Genomic DNA, 20,963 nt, shown 5'->3' with positions numbered 1-20,963 from the left:
TTTACTGAACACTTTGCTGTTTTGTTTTGGTATCCTTTTTTTTTTCCTTTTTTTTTTTTCCTTTTTACCTTTCCCTGAAGAAAAAAATATTAAATCCTACTTTTCAGTTGTTTCATTTTGAATTTAATTCTGCCAGAACATGGCCTTTGGGAAATCCAGAAGTGATAAAAATGTAAGACACTTTGTTTGGACTTGTTTAAATGCAGCAGTAAACTTGTCTAATAACATCTATCTGATGTTCAAGATCCAACACACCGCTTAGCTCCAAGGGTTCTGCTTTGTCCTTCACGTAAATTCCTCATTTTGGCTCTAAATCTCCCTGAAGCTTGGATGATGTACATGCAGCCTTATTTACTTGTCTCACAACCTGCCGTCTCAGCCTGAAGAAGGAGCAGGTGTATGTCTCAGAGAGTACATTAGTCCCCAGAGAAGAATTTCCTATGCTTCACGTACCACCCTGGGGAGCACTGGCTTTATCCATCTCTCACAGGGAAGCATTCAAACTGCCTGTTTTACATGGCTGTTGTGTGTTCAGTACACGGGAAATATGGGACGAGGCTCGTATGGGACAACCCCGTGAAAGCCTGTGGATGCCGAAGCCCCGGGGAACCAGAAGGATTGCAGATTGCAGTTTGCTTTGGGGTACAACAAAACTCAGCAGTACTGGGTTTTGGATGAAGCATGCTGAGGGAGAAGGAAATGTAGGCTTTTGGCAGGCGTTTAGGTGCTGCGGCCTCAGAGCAGGACATGGGCCCTCTGCAGGGCGTTGCGTGGGCCTGCCACGGGCTGTTTGCTGCCGGGAGCCCTGGCTGCAAAGGAGATGATGATCAAGCAGGTTTCTAGCATATTCTCCTAAAGCTACCCAAACTCCAGTGAAGGAGATGGACGTGTTTTGAAGGAAGGTACCACAGTGGCTCCCGGTGTTTCAGTAGAGCGGAAGTGGAGCTGGGACTGCAAAGTGCAGGACAAACTGTCTGGGCAACCACTGTCCTTAAGTACCTACACGGGGGAGCCATCGAGCCCTCAATGTACTTTAATGAAGCACTTTATGTTTTAATAAAAAGGAATTATGTCTGATCAGTGGAGCTGGTGGGCTTGGAAGTGCTTGGCTTTGAGACCACACGGTATGGTATGATACCCTGGTTTGCTTCAGCTTTGAGCTTCTTGGGCTTAAAAGAGAAACCAAAGATGTTAATTTTCTTCCCGGCTGCCTATAACAATGTGATGATCCTATTATCCCCTGCTCCACAGCAGGGTGCATCCTCCTTTCTGCAGCTCTGTTACACAGACATTTGCAACACTTTAATTTCCTTAGGAAAAGAAAAGTTAGTGAAACATCACTGCATAACTGCGGTACTGCTAGTGGCTCGTCTGCTCTGGAGGGTGCATTAGGTCGTCTGTGCAGCCGATAGATTTCCTTGTAATTTTATCAATAGATTTCCTTGTAATTTTATCCAGGATGGAGACAGAAGTTTGCTACTTCATGTGTGTGTGTATCTGTGTCTGTAAGTCTGTGTATTAAAAAGCCAGCTATTAACTTCACCATGGAATAAACACGAGGCAAGGTAGTGCTCTGGCAACCAAGATACTCATACGCGTGCGGGCTTATTTCATGGGGGATATTTTTGGGGTGATTTCTGCCTCATAATTTCTTACTGAAACAAATTTCCATATGGTGAAAGCCACAGGCTGTTGAATTGCTGTGTTTATAAACAAGTGTGTGGTACGTGTTGGGAGCTGCACCGTCAGGCACGCAGCTGGTTATCGAAAGGTCAGTCCTGCTGTAGCCCTGCTCTCCAGCTCTGCTCTGGCTTTGGATTTGGCATTAGCATGGCCCAAGCTCTTCTCTGTTTGGATGGGATGGTTATACGTGGAAGCAGACACCAGCAGTGCTCACTGAGGGCATGGCCAAGTGCAGTCAGTGCTCCAGCTCATGCTGCCGAGGCATGAAAGTGTGCAGTTTTGGGAGCAGAGTGCTGTCAACGCCAGGAAGATGATGATCATCATCCTTTATTTAAAGCAAGCCTCACTCTTTGCAGCAGTAAGGCAATTCTGACATTGTCCCTTTCAAAGAAAGGCCCTCAGCAGTTTTGCTTGAAAGGGGTTTTAATCTGCTGCCTCTTTGTGTTCAGTTGCACAGCTTCCAACAATCACGGAGCAATCTCACACCCAGGTTGCCTACCCTTTCGATGAGGACTTTACAATTAAATGTGAAGCTAGAGGAAATCCACAGCCCACGTAAGTACTGCTTTCACCTGGAGAACCAAGTAGAAATTGGGTTTGCTTTTAGCCTTTGCCAAACATTTTTCCTTTTCTGAGGAGGAAAGGAACAGCTGGTGTACAGGAACCAGCTCGTAATTGCAAGGCAAGGTTAAACTTTGTGTTTACATTTAGACCATTCAGCCTTTTTTTTTTTTTTTCCTATTTTTTTTTTCTTCTTTCACTCACTACATGATTAGATATTAACATGCCTTTTTCTTGTTAGGTGGTGTTTCACTTCTCTAGCACAGGCCAAGTTCACCCCATGATACTCGTGACCAGGGCTGGGCTATGCTGCAGAAGACAAGGGGTGTGCAGTGGCTGTTCTGCCTTTTCCACAGCAACCCTAAAAATACCAAATATGTTTTGTGATTAACAAAAACATAAAAATAACGTAATGAAAGCTCCTCCTGAGACTTTCACCACTGGGTGGGGTATGGGCTAAATTAACAACTGGTTTGCATGTAATTTTTGCTGTTTAATACTTCCCCTCCTCTTTTTTTTTTTTTTCTTTCTGATTGGAGATTTGTATCTTAACAAATTTTCTTCATTTTCTTTTCCTTTGACTGTTTGTCAGTGGATCAGGAAAAAGTTCTCCAGTGCATTTAAATATAGGTGATAGAGTTGACCAGGCATTAGGACCCCCTATTCCTCTCTGCAATGTAGCAAGGCATTATTGCCAGTACTGCTGAAGAGCCAAAATATACATTTCTGTTGGCATTAAGTTGCTATTTTTAAACACTGAAAAATGTTGACAAACATACGTTTCACTAAATGCCTGTTATACTGTAATTTCCAGCTGTCTCAGATTCTGAATCAGTTTAGCCCATCAGTTTTAGCCCCCATTCAAGCTACCTGAGACTTTGAGATACATCAGCTGTGACCAATACTTAGGCATTCATCAAAATCATACCCCAGTAGCATCAAAACCGTGTGTTCGATGTCAAAACCAGGAGAAACTCAATAGTCTCCTCAATTTCTCCTGGGTTTGGTGATGGTACCTCCTGCAGATGGTGAGAAGAGCTACTACATATGCCAGCCAAAAGTTCCAACTATCCTACAGATAGAGTTGTCTTATTTGGTGTTGTATTGTGTTTTTTGTTTGTTTTTGCAGACCTATACTTCCTTCCACAGTGTGGCTCTTGCTTTCACAGATAGCATCTCTCATTTATTGTCCTTGCCTTAAGCTCTCTATTCTTATTTCATGTCACAATCAGTTACCCAAAAGTAAAGTGTCCAATAACAGAGACATGCCCAATAGCTTGAACAAGCTATGGCAGCACTGTGTTCATTTTACCATCCACCTCCTTTTATTTCAAGCTTTTTTCTTTTGTTTTGACACTGCAGTGTTGGAATGATATTTACCAGTGGTTTTGTACTGTAGTGCACTCTACCGTGACTTGTCCTTTGTGACACTTGCATTATTTTTCAGCTTCAACTGGACTAAGGATGGAAAACCGTTCAATTTATTGTCTGATCCAAGGATAATTACATTCAACAACTCTGGGACATTTGTGATTCAGAACCATGGAATCATCACCAATTTTCAAGGGAAATATCGTTGTTACGCATCCAACGCGCTCGGAACTGCCATGTCAGAAGAAATCGAACTAATTGTTCCAAGTAAGGGCTTTTGCTTTACTTTCATTATGCTTTTTAAGATTAAAAACTATGGGAAGGACTAGTTACCAATACAATATATAGCAAAACATGTATGGTTTGTAATTCAATGAATACTGGAAGGAAAACTTCGTCCTCCCTGTAATAATTTTATTTCATTCCAGTTTTTGAGGCCAGAAATCTGAATGACAAAATCTGAATGCAGGAGTTCAGACAATAACACTGGTCTTGCAGGTTTCCAAGCGCTGATACTGATGCTCCTTACTACCTTTATTGAACACAAAAGCAACTATGTAAATTGTGTATGTTTTCCCAGATCTACTAATTTGGAAAACATTTATTGTGTACTTCTGCTTTCTGAGTATCTTCTACCACAGTTTGCTTCTAGAGGATGGGTTAGTGGGTAAATTAGTATAGACTTTTTAATAGCCATCTCAGGAGAACTGGGTGTTCAGTGACAAAATAATTATTTGCTTTGACTTGGCTATTTAAAAGCTTTTATAAAGCACTTGCTTTGCCTGTTCCATAAAACCCATAAGAATTCTTTTCTAGTTTGTACTTACTTAAAGCCTCTACTTCCTCTTGTGATGCTTCCACTTGTAATAATTTGCTCTTGCTGTAAAGAAGAAAGCATAAATATTCATGAGAATTGTAGTCTGATAAATTCTCTACCTAATCTAGCCAGACATTATTTGTGTGTGAGCTGATACCAGCACATCATCAATATATAGAAATTAAAATATTTGGTGAGAGTAAACAAGTAGGGAAAAAGGAAGAAAGAAAGAAAGAATGGCATAAATCATGAAATCATGAAAAGAATGCATTAAAAATTAAAAACAGTGAACAATAAAGGAATAGGAAGTCATTGTCAGTGAAAACAAAACTGGTTGGAATTAAATCTCATTGAGGAAAGAAATTTGGGGGAAATTTTTGAGTTGAAGTCATCTTTCTAATACTAGAGAAATATATTTGATAAAGAATTAGGAACCATGTGACGTTTTTATTTTCCAAGTGTTTATTGGAAAGCAAAAGCTGCTAAGAGTCATAAGACTATAATATTTCAGCTTGGCAACCATGACTGAGTGACCAGAAATTGGGAAGACAGTATGGCCTGCCTCTCAGTACAAGGAACATGAAATCAGGAGCTCGGGGGGAGGATGGGAGAAATAATGGCATATTACTGCAAAACAGCAGGCGATGCAAATGTTTGAAAACTCAGGGGAAAGTGATCTAATCAACTGTAAGTTCATTAGTCCGATGTCAGTAGCATTCAGGGTATGGTATAAATACTTAAGGGGAGAATATTAAAGTCCTGGAATTGAATGGGAAATTATCTCAAAAATATAGTAGTTAAAATTACTGATCACAGAAATGTGTCCTTCCATCGTTAGCATAGAAGGCAAAGGGGAAGTTGGGTGACTTTCAGGACTGGGTTTATGGAAGTGGGATGAAATTTACTGGTAAAAAGTTTAGGGTCATCTTGCTGGGCATTGGTTAGGACAATATCGCTACAATGGCTTTGTACCAAAAAATTTGATCACTTGTATTTTGGGAGTAGCTGAGGACAATAAAGACACAATTGGTCATAAATTCTGGATAGAAATTCATGAAATTAGAAGAGAAAAATTTAAGGCAGTACTTTCTCAGTGGAGTAGAAGGGACAAGAAATTTCAGTGTCTATGTGATGAAGCAGGGTAAGCACATAAAAGTAGATATGTGGTGTAGGTGTGTGAGAGAGAACCAATGATGCAGGGGAGGTTTTTTTTCAGTCTCCCACTGATCACACGTTTCCAAGTTCCTACAACATGTTGGTACCAAAGGATCTGAAAGCACCGGGCTCATGTGGAGTTGGTGTGTCCACACAGCGACGCATTCCCACTGCCTTCTCATGCTTTGCAGTGACAGATGGCCACCTGGCTATAAAAGCCTATGTCTAGCAACTCAGCTCAGATGAAACGGGCTATAAGAAACATGCATAATCATTTATAGCATGTTTTTGTCATTGTAAATAATTTTGAGAAGTACTCTAGGCATAGCCAGGCGTGGGGGAGTGGTGGCACTGTGGTCGTGCTGGAAGTAAAAAACATCGCAGGGGCTGGGATTGTTCCTGTGGGAGGGCTGCTAAGCATAATGTGTAAATGTATTGTTGTGAGCATGAAAGGTAGAATTAATTTTCACTTTAGCTAGTTTAATGTGTTCTTTTTTTTTTTTCTTTTCCTTGGGAAATTTATTTCATGTTGCACTGTATTGCATAGTATTCCCTAATGCTTGACATTTGGTAAGGAATTATTAAGAGTATGTATATTGCTGTATTGTTTTGTCTCCACTAACTTGCAGTTGCTTTAAAGGACTAGCATTCCTGGTGCAGAAGAGAGATGCACAAGGCTTAGGACAGTAGGTTAAAGTTTACTGAACTAGTGATCTACGTTGTCTCCACAGGTAGGACAATGCAGCTATGTAGCAGATGACAACTGAATTTTCAGGCAGGATCAGGAGAGCAATGCAGACAGAGCTTTGGACAGGGCATAATTATTTACTTTGGAGCCTGGCCAGGGCAACGGGGTTAATGCTTCTTATATTAAGCAAAGTGTCTCAGACTCATTAATTGTCAGAAGAGTTAAAGACCTCCTTGTCATGTTTCAGTGGAGGTATGTCACCTCCAGCAGCAGCACTGACAGCCCAGGGCTCCGTTGCTATCGGACCACACCAGATGCTTAAAAAGGGAAAACAAGAACTGGTTGATGTTTGTTTCTGGGACTGCTGAATCTGTACCTAGGGCACATAATTTTTTCTTCTAATAAAAAATTGTCTATACTAGCTTAAATAGATGTTAAGTATACTGGAGGTGGGATGCAACAAATTGAGAAGTTCCAAACATGATTGTTAATGAATGTGAGAGGATTTTCAGTGCTACCACATGCAAAGTTCTAAATCCAGAAAATAAATAGATTGTGCAGGTAATATATTAAAGGTATTTAACCAACCCCCACACCTTTTAATGCACATTTCCTTTTATTCATACTCTCTGCCATTAATTCTTTCATTTAACTGTGCAATGTAGATACTGCAAATTAAATCAGGATTCAGGGAGAACAGAAGACACCTTTCATTTTCTAAAGTGCTGGATAGTCTACAGCTCTGCTCGAGTGAAAGAGATCTGCTGGTGCACAGAACTGCTGTAAATTAAGCAATCAGACACAGAAGAGTTTGGGAAAAATTACCTCTATTCACCCACAAGTTTTGAAGTGGAGACTGGTACATGTGAGATCACTACATGCATTCATGATAATGATGCAGAGGTTGCAGTGCCTTGCCAGCTGTATTCAAGTAAAATTTAAGCTACTTGGCAAGTCACTATGCCAATGAAGTGAAGAAAAACCCAGCAAGTCAGACTAGGTTAGTTTTTTCATAAATTACATTTCCACTGCACAGAAGTAGAATACTGAGTCTGTAAGGAAAGTGAGGTTGCTGCTGAAAAGGAGAACAAAAGACTGTTTACTCACAGTAGTCATTCCAAGAAAGCAATAGAAATGTCAGCAGAAATGATCACTAAATGTCACCAACATAATGAAAGCACCACACCTCCCCTACACGATGACATTAAGAAGAGTGGGGAAAAATGGGGTATCAAGATTGTCAAGATTTACAAAGTCCAGATTGTTACCAGATACATGCAGAAAGAAAATGAATTTAAATGGTGAGAACACAGACTTCAGCTCCCCTCCTCCTGTATTTAGGGAATCTGTTGCTTGAATTACTGAGTAGGCCCTATGCCAGAAAAAGGAGAAAAAGTAGGGTTTCAACTTTTTTAATTAACTCTAGTGTAAAAGACTGTTCATGGTAGGCTGTTAAAATTTATGTTCAGTATTTCTAAAGCCTTTGCTCTAAAGGACCAAAGATCTGAGGATGGAAACATAGCCTGAACATAAAATTGTCCAGGGGCAGCCTATGCTAAGGCAAGGGTGTCAGTTTCACACTCCAAAGGAAATCCAAGCCTATATTAATATAAGAAATAATAATAATTTAAAAAAAAAAAGTGAAGTAATCAGAAGATATTGAGTTGATACTAGAGCAAGAGATCTCAGTTACACTTTGTGAAGGCATTCAGTATAGCATACTCATTTTACAGAACAGAAAACAAAAGAGAGAAATTTGCTGAGAATTTTCACATAATGGGATTAAACTTAAACTTCTTGCCTCCTAAACCAGTGTCCTGTACCTCTGACAACTTTTCTGGCCAACTAAATCATTGGGATCACTCTCACTGTAGCCAGTGACCATCATTTGGGAAAGGGTGATAGAGTTTTACACAGAATAACAGACTGTCACTGATTCCATCATAAAAGCTTCATTGAGAGTGAGTGGACTGACAGCCACGGTCTTCCTGACAGCCAGACTTTCCTAACTTTTTCAACAAAATGCAGCAGTTAAAAAAACAAAAACAAAAACCAAAAAATGTAAATAAGCAGATTATAAACTGTACAAAGGTTGCAATGAAAATTACAGATATAACTACTGCCTGTACATCATGGACCAGAATAACAATTGATGTACTGAGATGAGTATTGGGAGCTGCCAGGCTGCATTCAGTATAACTCATGTAGCTGGTGATTGTAAGTGATGTTTATAATTCTTTGATATGTTTAACTGTTCACCACACAAGATATAAATATGTATAACAAATTGCTTAGCTACTAATTGAAGTGTCTGAGGAGCTGGGAATTTCCAGGATGTAGAAATTTCTTGACTATTTCTACTTTTCCTCACCATTATATTTTTTAAAGATTTAGTTGTGGAGAAGAGCTTCACATCCACGATGGATCAGACTAAACATCCATCTAGTCCAGGACACATCTCCAACAATGTACACAGAGAAAGTCATAAAAACAGACCTCACATACAGTGATGTCTTCCTGCAATGATCTCCCAAAATATATGCTAATTACTGACTTATCATAATGAGCCAACTCGTATTTTACATCAGATACTGGTAGGAACCAGATGCAGTAGTCCCAAGGACTTCTACAGTTACTTGCGGAATGCCTTTCCCTTCAGTTCAGCTTCTCAGTGCTTTTCCCAGAAACATGTAAAATACCAGACTGAATGCACTCAATTCTCTAACTGGTGCAAATTCACATCCTCAATACATCTATAGTTGGGTGAAGTCACTGCAGTTGTAGCAGTAGGACAGGAACTAAGCTATAGGATGAAGCGTGCTAATAGGTACGTGAGTAAATCTGCAGCAGTCTTGCTGGTGCCCATGTACCATGACTCAGGTTGCTGTATTTCTATACAGCTAAACTCAAATTCACATTTTATAGTGCATTGTATTGTTCTCCCTCCTGTTTGCTTTTCATTGAGATACCGCATTTTCTGAACAGATAAGAAATAGGAGGGAGCGACCTGACCCAGTCTCCTTTCTGAAATTTCTCTCAGCCAAACTGATTTGTCAGTGGTATTTCAGCCTAATCTCAACTACGGTTTGGTCATTAAACTTTGAGTCACCCCAGGGATTAACAGAGCCTGGTTCCTTACACAAATGACTCTGGAAACTGAAAATATTTCATTTCCATGGTTTACACGCTGCCAAAACACTGTGATTATGTTTTTTGAGTGCTGTACATCATTCAAGATAGAGCCTTGGCAGAAAAAGTACTTGGGCAATAACGCCTTTCCCAAGATTTTTTGAGAACTTTATATGACACCGTGTGTTTTTAGAAGATTTTTCCATATCTGAAGTCAGGTGTTTTGTCTTCCCTGTGGCTGTTTCACACATGCCATTTGATTGCTTGTGTCGTGAGTGTCCTCCAACTGGTACTTCAGCAAGCCTTTCTCGAATCATTAAATAACATTGTTCTCCCCTGTGTTATGGATATGTGTGATGTAGCACTTGGAGCTATGCTGGATTCTCTGGCCTCTCTCATTATATCTGTGTGTTGGGAATTGCATGAAGGATTGACACAACATTTTTAGTGGTATCACTGCAAAGAGATCAATTGGTTGTAAATTTACAGTGTCCATGTGCTGCATTGATAACTCTATACAGTATTAAACATTTTCATGATACTATTAATCTTCTATGCTACTTTCTAGCTTAATTTGCTTGTGATAGTTTCTGAGATTGGCCACAAATCAGTAGTGATTGATTCTGAAATGTCCACTAATTAAAACAGAGGAGCATGGTAAAAAAATCTGTTGCCTGCATGTATGTACTGAAGACAAATGGGCAAGAGCTGAAGCCTAATGTGATATTAGCTTCTTAGTCTTAATAAATCTCCTCATGCAGAATTCAGAAGCAATCATTTTTCTAGTCTTTGAGACCAGTGGGGCACCATCAAGTAAATATGTTTGTCAGGAGGTTTGACTCAGGAATTTGTTATGAAAATTGGATTTTCCTCTCTAGCAAAACTTCAAGAGTTCAAAACAAACACTCCAAGTTACGCATCGAGGGAAAATCAAAGTTTTTCAATGTTTTTCACAATGAACGAAGTGAAACAAAACAGCACGGAAAAAAACAGGAGCCCCAACCACCTCATGGTTCAAGTATCTATTAGAGATACAAGACACTGGGATTTGTGGTGCTGCTTCACCTAGTAGGCACCAAAGTGGACATTTGGGCCATACATTTAGCTGAATACCTGCACTGCCAGCTATCGACTCCAAGACAATGATTTTTCACTGTCTTCTGGTGGGAATTACTATCTTCTTGCATAATTAAGTAATTATTGGCTACAGAAACTGACTGAAAAGGCCAGTGGCTATGGCACCCAATTGGGATATTGGAGACCCATATTTTGTTGTTGTGCCAGTTGGGGCAGAAAATGGGTTTGAACAAAAGTTTCCAATGCCCTGGATGAGTAATCTCCCTATTGGTCTACTTGCTGGTCTCCTGGTTTTGTTGTATTAGTCCCTTAGAAATCCCTTATCCTTCACCTGATCCAGCTTTCTTACCTTCGTTGAGAGTGGTGTGCTTTTGGGAAAAGTAAGCAAGCTTTAGATCAACAAATTGTCTTTTTCCTACTGGAAAATGTTCCCCCTCCCCTGCAGTCAGTAGATGCACTTTCCAAGGGTTGAAGATTATAGGTTATTGCACATATTATTCCCTCCCTTATCTGAAATACCACCTACAGAATGTGTGATGCTCATTAGCTCCATTTTGTCTCTCCTAAGAATTCCTATTGTATTAATAATCCTTCCGGCGATAAAATCTATGCCCAATCTGCATTCAGGCAATCAGCATTATAGGGATTGCTTCTTTTTGTGTTCACTAATCCTAAATGAATAAAGGCTCCTCGGAGTCCTGGCCCTGTGTTTCTCACCCTCTTTCTTTGGTTTGACTTCTGCTGTGTGACACTGCAGCTATCGTGCAGTGATGCTGGACCACTGATGTTTTAAATTGTTTATTTGCTATCAGAGTTCCTTCTTATGACTCGAACACCAGGATGGCAATATTTGCTGTGCCAAGTTGGCTCTGCACAGCCAGGATGCTTTCATTCCTTAGCTTTTAATTGCTGTTAATTTTACTGTTTAATGCGGTTGTCTGAACTGAAACTTTCACGAGTTTAAACTTGCCTGGAATGAAATCAGAAGACAGTGTCCGCCCAGAAACTGTGTTAGCTAAATTCGTTTAAGGAGCGGTTGCATTCTGCAGACTAATTTCTTTGCAGTAATGTCTGAGCTGCAGCCTCCCAAGTGCTTGGTTTGGGGTGGGTTCCAGCCCAGCTCAGTTTCCTCTCTGCTCAGATGTGCTGCAGTTGCATTTTGGGCTGCCGAGACTGTCCAGGTTGATCAGGTTTACCAAATGCCATTCAGGCTTTGAATAGTCTGCTTACTCTAGGTGTTAATCAAGTCCTTAATCCATGAATTATTGAACCTGTATTTAATAATAATGCCTCCCTTGTGCACCCCTGTGTGTTCCTTTGTGCAAAGCCTGTACCTGCGCCTTGCTGAGAAAGGCTGCAGGTCTGCACAGCAGACAATTCACACCTGAGGGGGTGAGGAGGCAATATTGTCTTTACAGAAGCCTTCTGCTTCATCTAATTCAGGAGAGGGATAAGAGACAGACAGACTCGTGCCACAAGGCAGAATAGCTGCCTGGTGTCTGTGCTCACCTGCACTGACTTGCAGTGGCTTCTTGGGAACTACTGCGTAGCCAGGACTTCCCAAAAGACACTGTACTCCCAGACTGATCTCGTATCTCCAGGGATCCACCTGTGCCCTCTCCTCTATGCCCATCTCAGGCTCCCACTTCAGTTCTCTGTGGCCTTTACTTGTCCCTCTTAGTGCAAATAAATGAACTCTAGAAAGCATTTGAATGTAAATGCATTAAAATAAATCTTAAGCAAAGCTCATGGGTATCACAGGCAAATGTTAAACTTCAGGAATGAATAAAGCTAGCAAAAAAATCTTGCTCTTAGTAGAATGCATTATTAATCTGTATCACTTGTTAAAAATAGTAGCAACTAAAGGCAGAGAATGCAAAAGGTGATGTTAAGGTAAATATCTCATTAAGGACCATATTAAAGGGGAAAATTTCAAAGGGTAACAATAAAAGAGGAACTTCTTTGCTTTTGTACAGGTGTACCAAAATTCCCAAAGGAAAAAATTGAGCCCCTTGATGTGGAGCATGGTGATTCTGTGATCTTGCACTGTAACCCACCAAAAGGCATTCCACCTTTGCATATCTATTGGATGAATATTGGTAAGTAAACAATTTGCACACAATTCATACAAGGAGATTCAAAACATTTGTCTTCCAGAACACTTTCATTACAGGTTTATAACTGATGGGAGTGGTAATTGTGCAAGTGTTTAGGAAAAAGATCTGAATATTGGAAAACAAAACTGAAAAATTCGGAATGGTGTTATATTTTTACATAACTCAAAGTTAAATTGTAGAGTACAGTGATGCAATATACTATTAAATATTAGATATCAGAAAGCTTAAATATCAGTAAATAAATTTACCAGTAAGTAGGCCTACTGCATTTACAGCAGAGAGTAAAATGTGTTAATATATCATGTCTATCATTACTATTTTCTTCTTCGCATAAATTAATGATTAATTTATGTTAAGAAAAAAACATCTGTGCCAGGTATGCACAACTCTTTCTTTGCGGTTTTCTATCACATCTGCAGCATTTGTATTCTGTAGGAATTTCTGGCTCTTGAGAAGCAAAGTAGCACCATGACATGAAGGGTTTGTTTCTGACACTGACCAAGTAGTTGCAGAGACAGGGTGCCAGATTAAACCTCTGATCTTATGAGGCAGCCTCGCTACTCCTGACATACATATTTAGCATAGGCCTGCATTTGGCTGGATCAACAATGAGACAGTACAGCATCCTCGGTCCATACTAATGCTGTCCTGCCCTAATCTGTAGTTACAGAGGAGCAAAGTGCTGGGGAGACTGGCCATAGGGGACATTTGCAAATGGTGACCTCCGTACCAGCATTGCAGGCCTCTGTATCAGGGACAGGTGCTGGTCGTTTCCTTTGACCCGAGCAGGAGCCGTGCCCTCGGCATTGTATATAGAATATTGGTAAATAACCCATGGGTTGGGCTGGGCCTTCTGCCTCTTTCACGTCAAAGTTAAATTCTGTATCTGGAAGCAAACGTATGACAAGAGAGCATTAGTAGTCATGTTGGTGAAACAGCTCAGTATCATTACCATATCATAATTATTTTTTCTTGCTAGATTTGCAGCACATTCCGCAAGATGAAAGGGTCTCCATGAGCCTTAAGGGAGATCTCTACTTCGCAAATGTGGAAGAAAATGACAGTCGAAGTGATTATTGTTGCTTTGCAGCGTTTCCAAGACTGAGGACGATTGTACAGAAAATGCCAATGACACTGAAGGTTTCCCGTTGTAAGTCTGTGGCTGGGTTATTTCTTGCTTTCTGTTGTTTTTTCTTTTTTAGCTCCCCAGGCAACAGTGAATGCAGATGTGTGCCCTGTGTCTCTGATGCGATTCCCTCTGAAGAAAAGGCATTCTACTGTGCTTATTCCTGCATTATTAACCTTGTTCTAACACTAAATTCAATGGCTAAAAGCTTTTTGCATATGTGGGGGCCAAAACGCACCCTTTACTCCCTGTTGCTCTCCCAACAGTAAAAGGTGATGGTGCATGAGGGAAATCTGCTTCTCTGGTGGTCTGGTGGGTCCCTGATGGGACTTTAGTGGGTCTTGAGGACATTGTGGCCTCCCTGTCCCTAGGTGCAGGCCTGGTTGCTCTGGGTGCAGCGGTGAGGTCAGGAAGAACAGCGCTCAGGGACCAGGCTGCAGGCTCAGCCCTGGAGGCCTCTGTGCCTTTGTTTTCACCATGCATCACAAAAAAAAGAAGGCACAACTGTCCCTCCCCTTTTCCCCAACGAAAAACAGGATGCTAGTCAGCAGCAAGCCTTGTAAATCCCTTTTTGGGACCTCAGCAGCAGCAGTGACTTCCATGATGGCCCAAGGCAGCAGGACAGGATGTTTTTTGGGCACTCTCAGCTGCATTAAATCAGCAAGGCCCTGCAGACGCTGATGGAGCTAGGACAGCTTACACCAGCTGGAGAGAGCCACCGCATTTTGCTTGAATCTCTTTTGGATGTAATAAATTCTGGTGAGGCTTGTAGCATGAGTTAAGACTGCCCGTGCCCTTGATACCAGTCTTCGGTTTCACTAATGCTTCTGACCTTTGGGGCTTATGTAGCCCAGAAAGCAAAGGAGATTTTTCTTTGTGTATGAAAGCCTGATTTTTAATGTATGATTTTGAGAGTTTCTTGTTGGGATAAATAGATAAAGGATTAATAATGGGTTTGTATGTCTTAATACTTGCTTAAACCATATCTTGGGATAATAACTGTGAGGCAAATAGCAAAATGACATGTTGCCCTTCATAGCTTTTACAGTCCCACACCCATGGACATGCAGATTAGAGAAAAATGGGGCAGGGTTTGATTCCGAGACCTCTGAAGGAAAGACTGCAGTGGCTGCATGTTGCCATCGAATCCCTGAGACCGGGTGCAAGTGTAGAAGTGAGGTGTGCAATTGCAAGGTTTTGTAAACTTATCTGGGGACTGCCCCCTCTGCTCCAGGCCAAGTTCCTTTTGAAGGACTATATCAAAAAAATACACAGAAATAGCTTAAGCAATAAGAAAAAAAAAATGGAAAAAAAAAATAAATTTTCTTTTTGGTAGATCGGGCTTAGTGATTTTTTTTTTTAATTACACTTGATAGTTAGGATGATTATATCACCCATGAAGTATTTTGCAGAATATTGCGTATATTTAAAGGCGTTCTTTGTTTTCAGGAATTCATTGTTCATCTGTTGATTTACATTCTTTTTTTTTTTTTTTTCTTTTTATGGCAGAAATTTATTGGGGGGGACATTGTTTTGTTTTGGTTGCTTTATTGCTTCTTTTCATTCTGTATCAACTATGCATGTTTGTATTTGGTTGTCACTTTTATTTATTTCAGTTAAGCATGCTAATGACTCAGGCTCACCTAATGCTGCGGTTACTAAGGGTGAGTTGAATGCATCTGTTACTTAGCCTTTAAGCTGAGAATCTACCAGCTGAAATGAAATGTGAGGTGCTGCTCAGAAAAAAAAAAAAAAAAGAATAAATCACAAAAGACTTTTTATTGCAATGGGATGGATTTAAGTGGTCTGTGGAGTACAATTTGCTCATCTTGTACTTTTGACAGAAATTTGAAGGGTTTTTAACAAAGAGGTCATTTTCTTACTCAAGAAAGAAACATTCATATCTCATAATGTAATGTAAGGAAGGAGACTGGCGCCCTGGGTTTCTTGTGTTATCAGTTCAGAGCAGGAGCTGGATTCTCTGAATCTTCCTCTGGTGGTGAGGAAGACGCCGGCATTAGGCTGCCGTGGTGTGAACCATGAATTCACGTCTAACAAGGGCTGCTTTACTCCAGGGCGAGCTTAAGGTTTGGATTTGCAGAGCTTTAGCTGCTCCATGTTAATTGTGCACATCTGTAGCTGTATGCAGGGTGAGTGTGAGATGGTTTGCCTCTGTATTGTGCTGTTTGATATTCACCACAGGTAAGCGCTCCAACAAAGCACTTCTCATCCTGGGGATTCATGTCTTCCCTTGTTTTGTGCCTTCTTCTTTGTGGAGCCATATCCTGAAAATGCTGAAGTTTATGCAGACAATGTGGATAAGTCAGAAGGCAGCTAGTGGTTATTCTTGCAGTTCTCCACCCCATTAATTCTGTTTAAAAATACTTAAGAATGAGAGTCCGATTTTTCATATTTAACTTTTGATGATGATTTATTTTGGTTAAATTCCTCCTGAGAGTGTCTGTTTTTTAAGATGCCAAATCTGAAACTCTCGAAAGACCTTGTTCTGCTGGACGAGCGCTGGAGTTTTTGAAAAGTGGGTCCTTCCCGAGTGTTTTGGGATGGATAGCTCAAAGCATTGATAAATCCTCAAGACTTTGCCTATGGAGGCTGTTGCCATTTGTGAGCAGAACTGGCAGGGCTTGTGTGGAGAGACTGACACTCCAAAAAATGGTTTTGCCTCAGAGAAATGCCTGAACTCTTGTTACTGCTTGGGAGGGGGGCTGCCTGCCTGCCTTTGGCAGCAGGAGGCGGGGGGCAGATGGAAAGCAGGTGAGCATGTCCAGAGGCACCAAAGTGTTCTGCTGCAGCTCGGAGCTTGTGACACCGGATTGTAGAGATAGAAAGCAAGGGGGTTTAAAAAAAGACAAAAGATTTTTCAGAAAGATACATGTAGCTTTTCACCAAATCATCCGGAACTATTTTTGTAGAAGTAGTACCATTTGGGGACATTCATTACTGTGTTAATTGTTATTGTAGTGATAACTGGATAGCCATTTAACTCTATGCATATTTTGTCGTGAAACCATTGTTTGGCTGGCTGGAACAAATGGCCCGTTGAAATGAAATGCAGGTCAATCTTGTCTTATTATTTAAACAGTCTATGATACAAATCGTATCTCCATTACTGTAGATTTAATAATTATAACAAGATGCACAATTCTGTGGGATATTCAATTCAGGAAAGATGGGTTTCCATCTGAGATTTAAAAGATAATGGGGTCAACGCAGAACAAAGGGGCTAAGAAAGATGGTGCACACCACATCAGTGATTGAAATGACCAGTGTATCAAAAATTGGCCAAGATGTATGATAGAAAGGGGCCAATGTTTGGAATTTAGGACATGAAACCATAGGAAATGAAGCTTCCTTAGTACCTCTGCCTGCTGTTATTACTGTAGCTATTTTCTGACTGTAAGAAGGAGAAACGGGAGAGTCCTGGATTGGTCTTAAATCATATAAATCAAAAAGAAAATTTACAAATCGATGTCAGAAGCCTTCTGACAGGAGTAATGTTTGTAGCAGTATTGAAGGATAAGCAAAGGCTCTAAGATTTCATATCTAACTTTTATTTTATTTCATTTTTATTTTATTTTAGCAAATTTTATCAAGGAAAGAAAACCCAAACTGCTGATCCCTCCTGAATCTGCTGGCAGTAGCTCATCAGTCACTGTTATCAAGGGAGGTGTCCTGCTACTCGAGTGTATTGCTGAAGGGCTGTGAGTAATCCACAATAATGCACAGACTTATTCACCTTTTGAAACATAATTGAGGAAAGAAAAAGCTAAGTAAAAAATTATTCTCCTACAAATGTATGTACATACCTGTTCAATTTTAAATTGAACCTTTATGCCAAGTTTTTCTAGAGCATGCATACTCCTTGTAAAGCAGCACAGAGTTTTGACAGCTCTAGTCGTGGCTCTGTCTGTCCTAAGCATGGCAGAATATCTCAGTGAGGATGTGATCACTGTAATGATACAGGGGAGGGTTCAAGCAGGTGGCATGTGCTGCGAAATGGGATCAGGATAATTTTGTTCCTTATTGTAAGTATCAGGACAAAATAAGGTAAGTAAAGAAATCAAATGGGTAAATAAATGATTGAAGTGCAGTCCTCACAATGAAGCTGTGAATACCTCTCTGGACCTTGTTCCTGCTGCAGTAGCTCAGAGCAGAAATACGCCCCACTATGCCCTCAGTCCAGTTTTCCAATTTTACTATCTGCTTGTAGATGCAATTGTCTGCCCTTGAAGAGTTGCCACCAGAGAAATGGATAAAGCAAAAATCTCTGCAACCACTAAACCCACAATGAAAGCACAGTTGCTTCTGGTTTATTTGTGATAGAGCTTTTTGTTAAATGGAGTCTTAAATTATTGTGCTCTCATGCTGTATTGTGGAGCTGCAAGTCTGTGAACGCAGACTGTGGTTAGCAGAGAGATAACTCATATTAAAGGCTGTGCAATTATCCCCTCTATAAAATTCCAAAATCAGGATATTTATCTGCCTGAACAAACATGTTTAGGACATTTTGTTTTTCCATGTGGACTTGAAAGGGCATTGCTCATTTGGGCTGGCAAGATTATGCCTCTGCAGTTGGTTGCCATCTTTTGAGAGAAGGTGAATTACTTGTCTCTACTGGATCTGCTCCAAGTATCTGCAGTGAGTTTTAGTTCCCTATTGCAGCACTTCCTTGTCTAATTCACTGCCCATCAAGCTAATTCACAGGCCCATGAACCTCTACAAATCCATGGGTATGAGTTTACTATGTTGTCAAGGTACTGAATAGACAAATCACCATGGAAATACACAAATATGAATTTTCATGTGCAAGAACTAATATCATATACAAGAAGAGAAAGAAAAAAAAAGTATGTTTATAGTCAAAAAAAAAAAATTAGTTTCATTCAAATTTTTCCAGGATTTTTTTTTTATTTTTCAAACAAAAAGCATTTTTTTTAAAAATAGTCACTTTTGAAAGAAGACAAAGTACTTCTTTGAGAGCTTCTCTTCTCAGGAGGAACTTTATTTCTCAAGTTCTTTCATTGAATTAATATTTTTCCATGGAAACCCTTTGAAACCACAGCATTTAGACAAAAATAAAATATTTGTTAAATTTTCCACTTCCAGCAGAAAAATGATCAGCTTTGCCTATATCTCTGCCAATCCATCCAACCAAATGTCCACAAGTCACGGAAGCGGATAGACTGAACCAGATTTCAAGTAACTAATATCAGGGGCAGCCAACTGCAAAATAAGGAAATAAGTACATTTCCGATCTGTTGTTTCTGAAGACTTGTATTCTGACTAACACCAGTGTCAGAAGGGCATTGCCTCAATGCAACGCCGAGGCAACACGGTGCCTGACTTCGGTACAAGAGCAGGAAAAGGACCCTTGCAGGAAATAGGACATTTGTACTGTTATGCTCACTGCTCTTGGAAAACCATAATTTCTTGGTACCTAGGGCTTTGAGTGGCTTGTGCCTGGGCATTTTGCCACAATGACAGATGGACACAAGAGTAAGCAGATATGACACAGTGTATGGTGTCGGGGTCGTGAATCCCAGCTGGGACTGTGCATGCAGCAGTCTGTCCTGAATTTCTGTGTCACTGCCACTTGCTTTCTAAAAATGTAAGGAACATTTTCAGCCATCTCCAATGGCTGGACGTCTTCCTAACTCAGCAGGGCGCTGAGTGAAGTCACTGTAATGAAGTCTTTACCTCCTTGTCTGTCCTCAAGTGGCCTTTTGGAGTCGGACAAAATAAACTCCATTCCCTCTGACACAGTTCATGCCAGTGTGTTGACGAGGAATGCAGCCTCACGCCATAGCCTGGGTTTGGCTGTGAAGGACTTATTCATAGGGGTCCTTCAAATCAAGGAACAGTATAGACTAACAATAGTCTATAGCCTGCAATATAGCTTGTTTTTTTTCTGAAGAGTTCAAAAGACTCTGAAAACTTCTCCTTGCAACCCATGTGCCTGAACTAAAGAGACTCTGCTAAAATGAAATCTGTAACATAAATAACAGCATCCTGTTGTGCAACTCAAAATCTTTTTTTTTTCTTCTTTGCTGCTAGCCCAACTCCTCATCTAAGCTGGGTCAAAGTTACTGGAAACTTGCCCAAGGACAAACCGGTAACAGAAAATTTTGGGAAGATCCTGAAGATAGAACAAGTGTCTGCAGCCGATGAAGGAACTTACCAGTGCACGGCAAGCAACCCCGTGGGCAGAGCAAAACATGAATTCCATGTTCATGTGGAAGGTGCGGAGTACATTTTACTAAACTTTTTATTTTGAACACTGAGAGGTAGTCAGGGGGAAATAAATAAGAACTTTTGCTAATATCACTTGATATAATTCATAAACTCAACTAGCTGTATCAACTTATGCTAGTAGGACCAGCCTTGGAGTTTTGGGAAGCTGGCAGAAAGGAGCGTCATTTTTCTTGTTTTTGTTTTGGTTTTGAATAGAATTAATGTTTTTTTTTTGTTATTTTTTCCTAAACCGTGAAGGCTTTACAAAGCACTGAGCAGAAGTACAAATGTGAGTGAATTATAGATCCAATACATTAAGATGTGAGTTAGTCAAGCAGAGATATTGACAAAATGTCTTGTATTAATCTGAAAGTCGGACCAGAAAATGTAATTATTCTACTTGCTCTTAAAAAAAAATATGAAAATGGCCATACAAGGCCAGATCAGAGGTCTGTTTATCTCAGTTTTCTTTCTTTGATTTTCACCAAAATTAAATTCCTATGGTACCACTCCTCTCTTGCCCTCCTCTGTGTGTTCTGCTATCAGCTTTGTATTGGAACAACCTGAGCTAAGAGTTATTTTTTTATTTGTTGCCAGTAGAAGTAAGGAGATTAATGAAGCCAGCCAAGGTACCTTCATAATAGGTGTCTTGCAAATAGTGCAGGTAGAGGCACTTGGTGCCTGTTCTCCCTCCTTCTTCCATCTGCTGTTCCCTTGCTCCCCAGACACTTCATACAATGCAGGTGTGGATGCTGCTCTCCTGCACTTCCTTTCATGGGAGCAAAGCAAAGCTTGAGTGAGATTTAACAGGGACAAGCGAGCCCTGCAGACGTATCACTGCCACCATGACTCTTTCAGTAATGCCCCCCATAAATAGCTGCAAAGTAAGAATCCTGAAGCACAGATGAAAAACGTGCTGAAAACATTTTCTTTCCTGATGAAAAAATTCTCCAGCCTCTGCTCTGCAGAGGGAAAAAAAAAAGGCAATAT

The 20,963-nt window shown here is 40.4% G+C and overlaps 1 protein-coding gene across 9 annotated transcripts in view; it reads left to right on the top strand.

Annotated features, from left to right (window-relative positions):
* The window catches only part of CHL1 (cell adhesion molecule L1 like), a 127,932-nt gene that overhangs the window by 70,170 nt on the left and 36,799 nt on the right, over nt 1–20,963 (top strand). For 7 of the 9 annotated variants that reach the window (XR_013955416.1, XM_080605754.1, XM_080605757.1 and 4 more), the window contains 7 exons: nt 2,133–2,238; nt 3,692–3,882; nt 12,458–12,580; nt 13,578–13,748; nt 15,341–15,388; nt 17,323–17,443; nt 19,797–19,981. Coding sequence is in view for 8 of the 9 variants with exons in the window: in XM_080605754.1 (XP_080461880.1) it covers nt 2,133–2,238; nt 3,692–3,882; nt 12,458–12,580; nt 13,578–13,748; nt 15,341–15,388; nt 17,323–17,443; nt 19,797–19,981 (945 nt within the window). In the remaining variant the exon portion in view is untranslated. The remainder of the gene's footprint in view (nt 1–2,132; nt 2,239–3,691; nt 3,883–12,457; nt 12,581–13,577; nt 13,749–15,340; nt 15,389–17,322; nt 17,444–19,796; nt 19,982–20,963) is intronic. The other 2 variants (XM_080605759.1, XM_080605758.1) reach the window with 1 other exon arrangement.

Source organism: Anser brachyrhynchus (assembly GCF_964034855.1).
Source record: "Anser brachyrhynchus genome assembly, chromosome: 10".
NCBI classification, from domain to species: domain Eukaryota; kingdom Metazoa; phylum Chordata; class Aves; order Anseriformes; family Anatidae; genus Anser; species Anser brachyrhynchus.
Note: the sequence above shows the minus strand (reverse complement) of the source record. Positions and strands in the feature narration are given on the sequence as shown.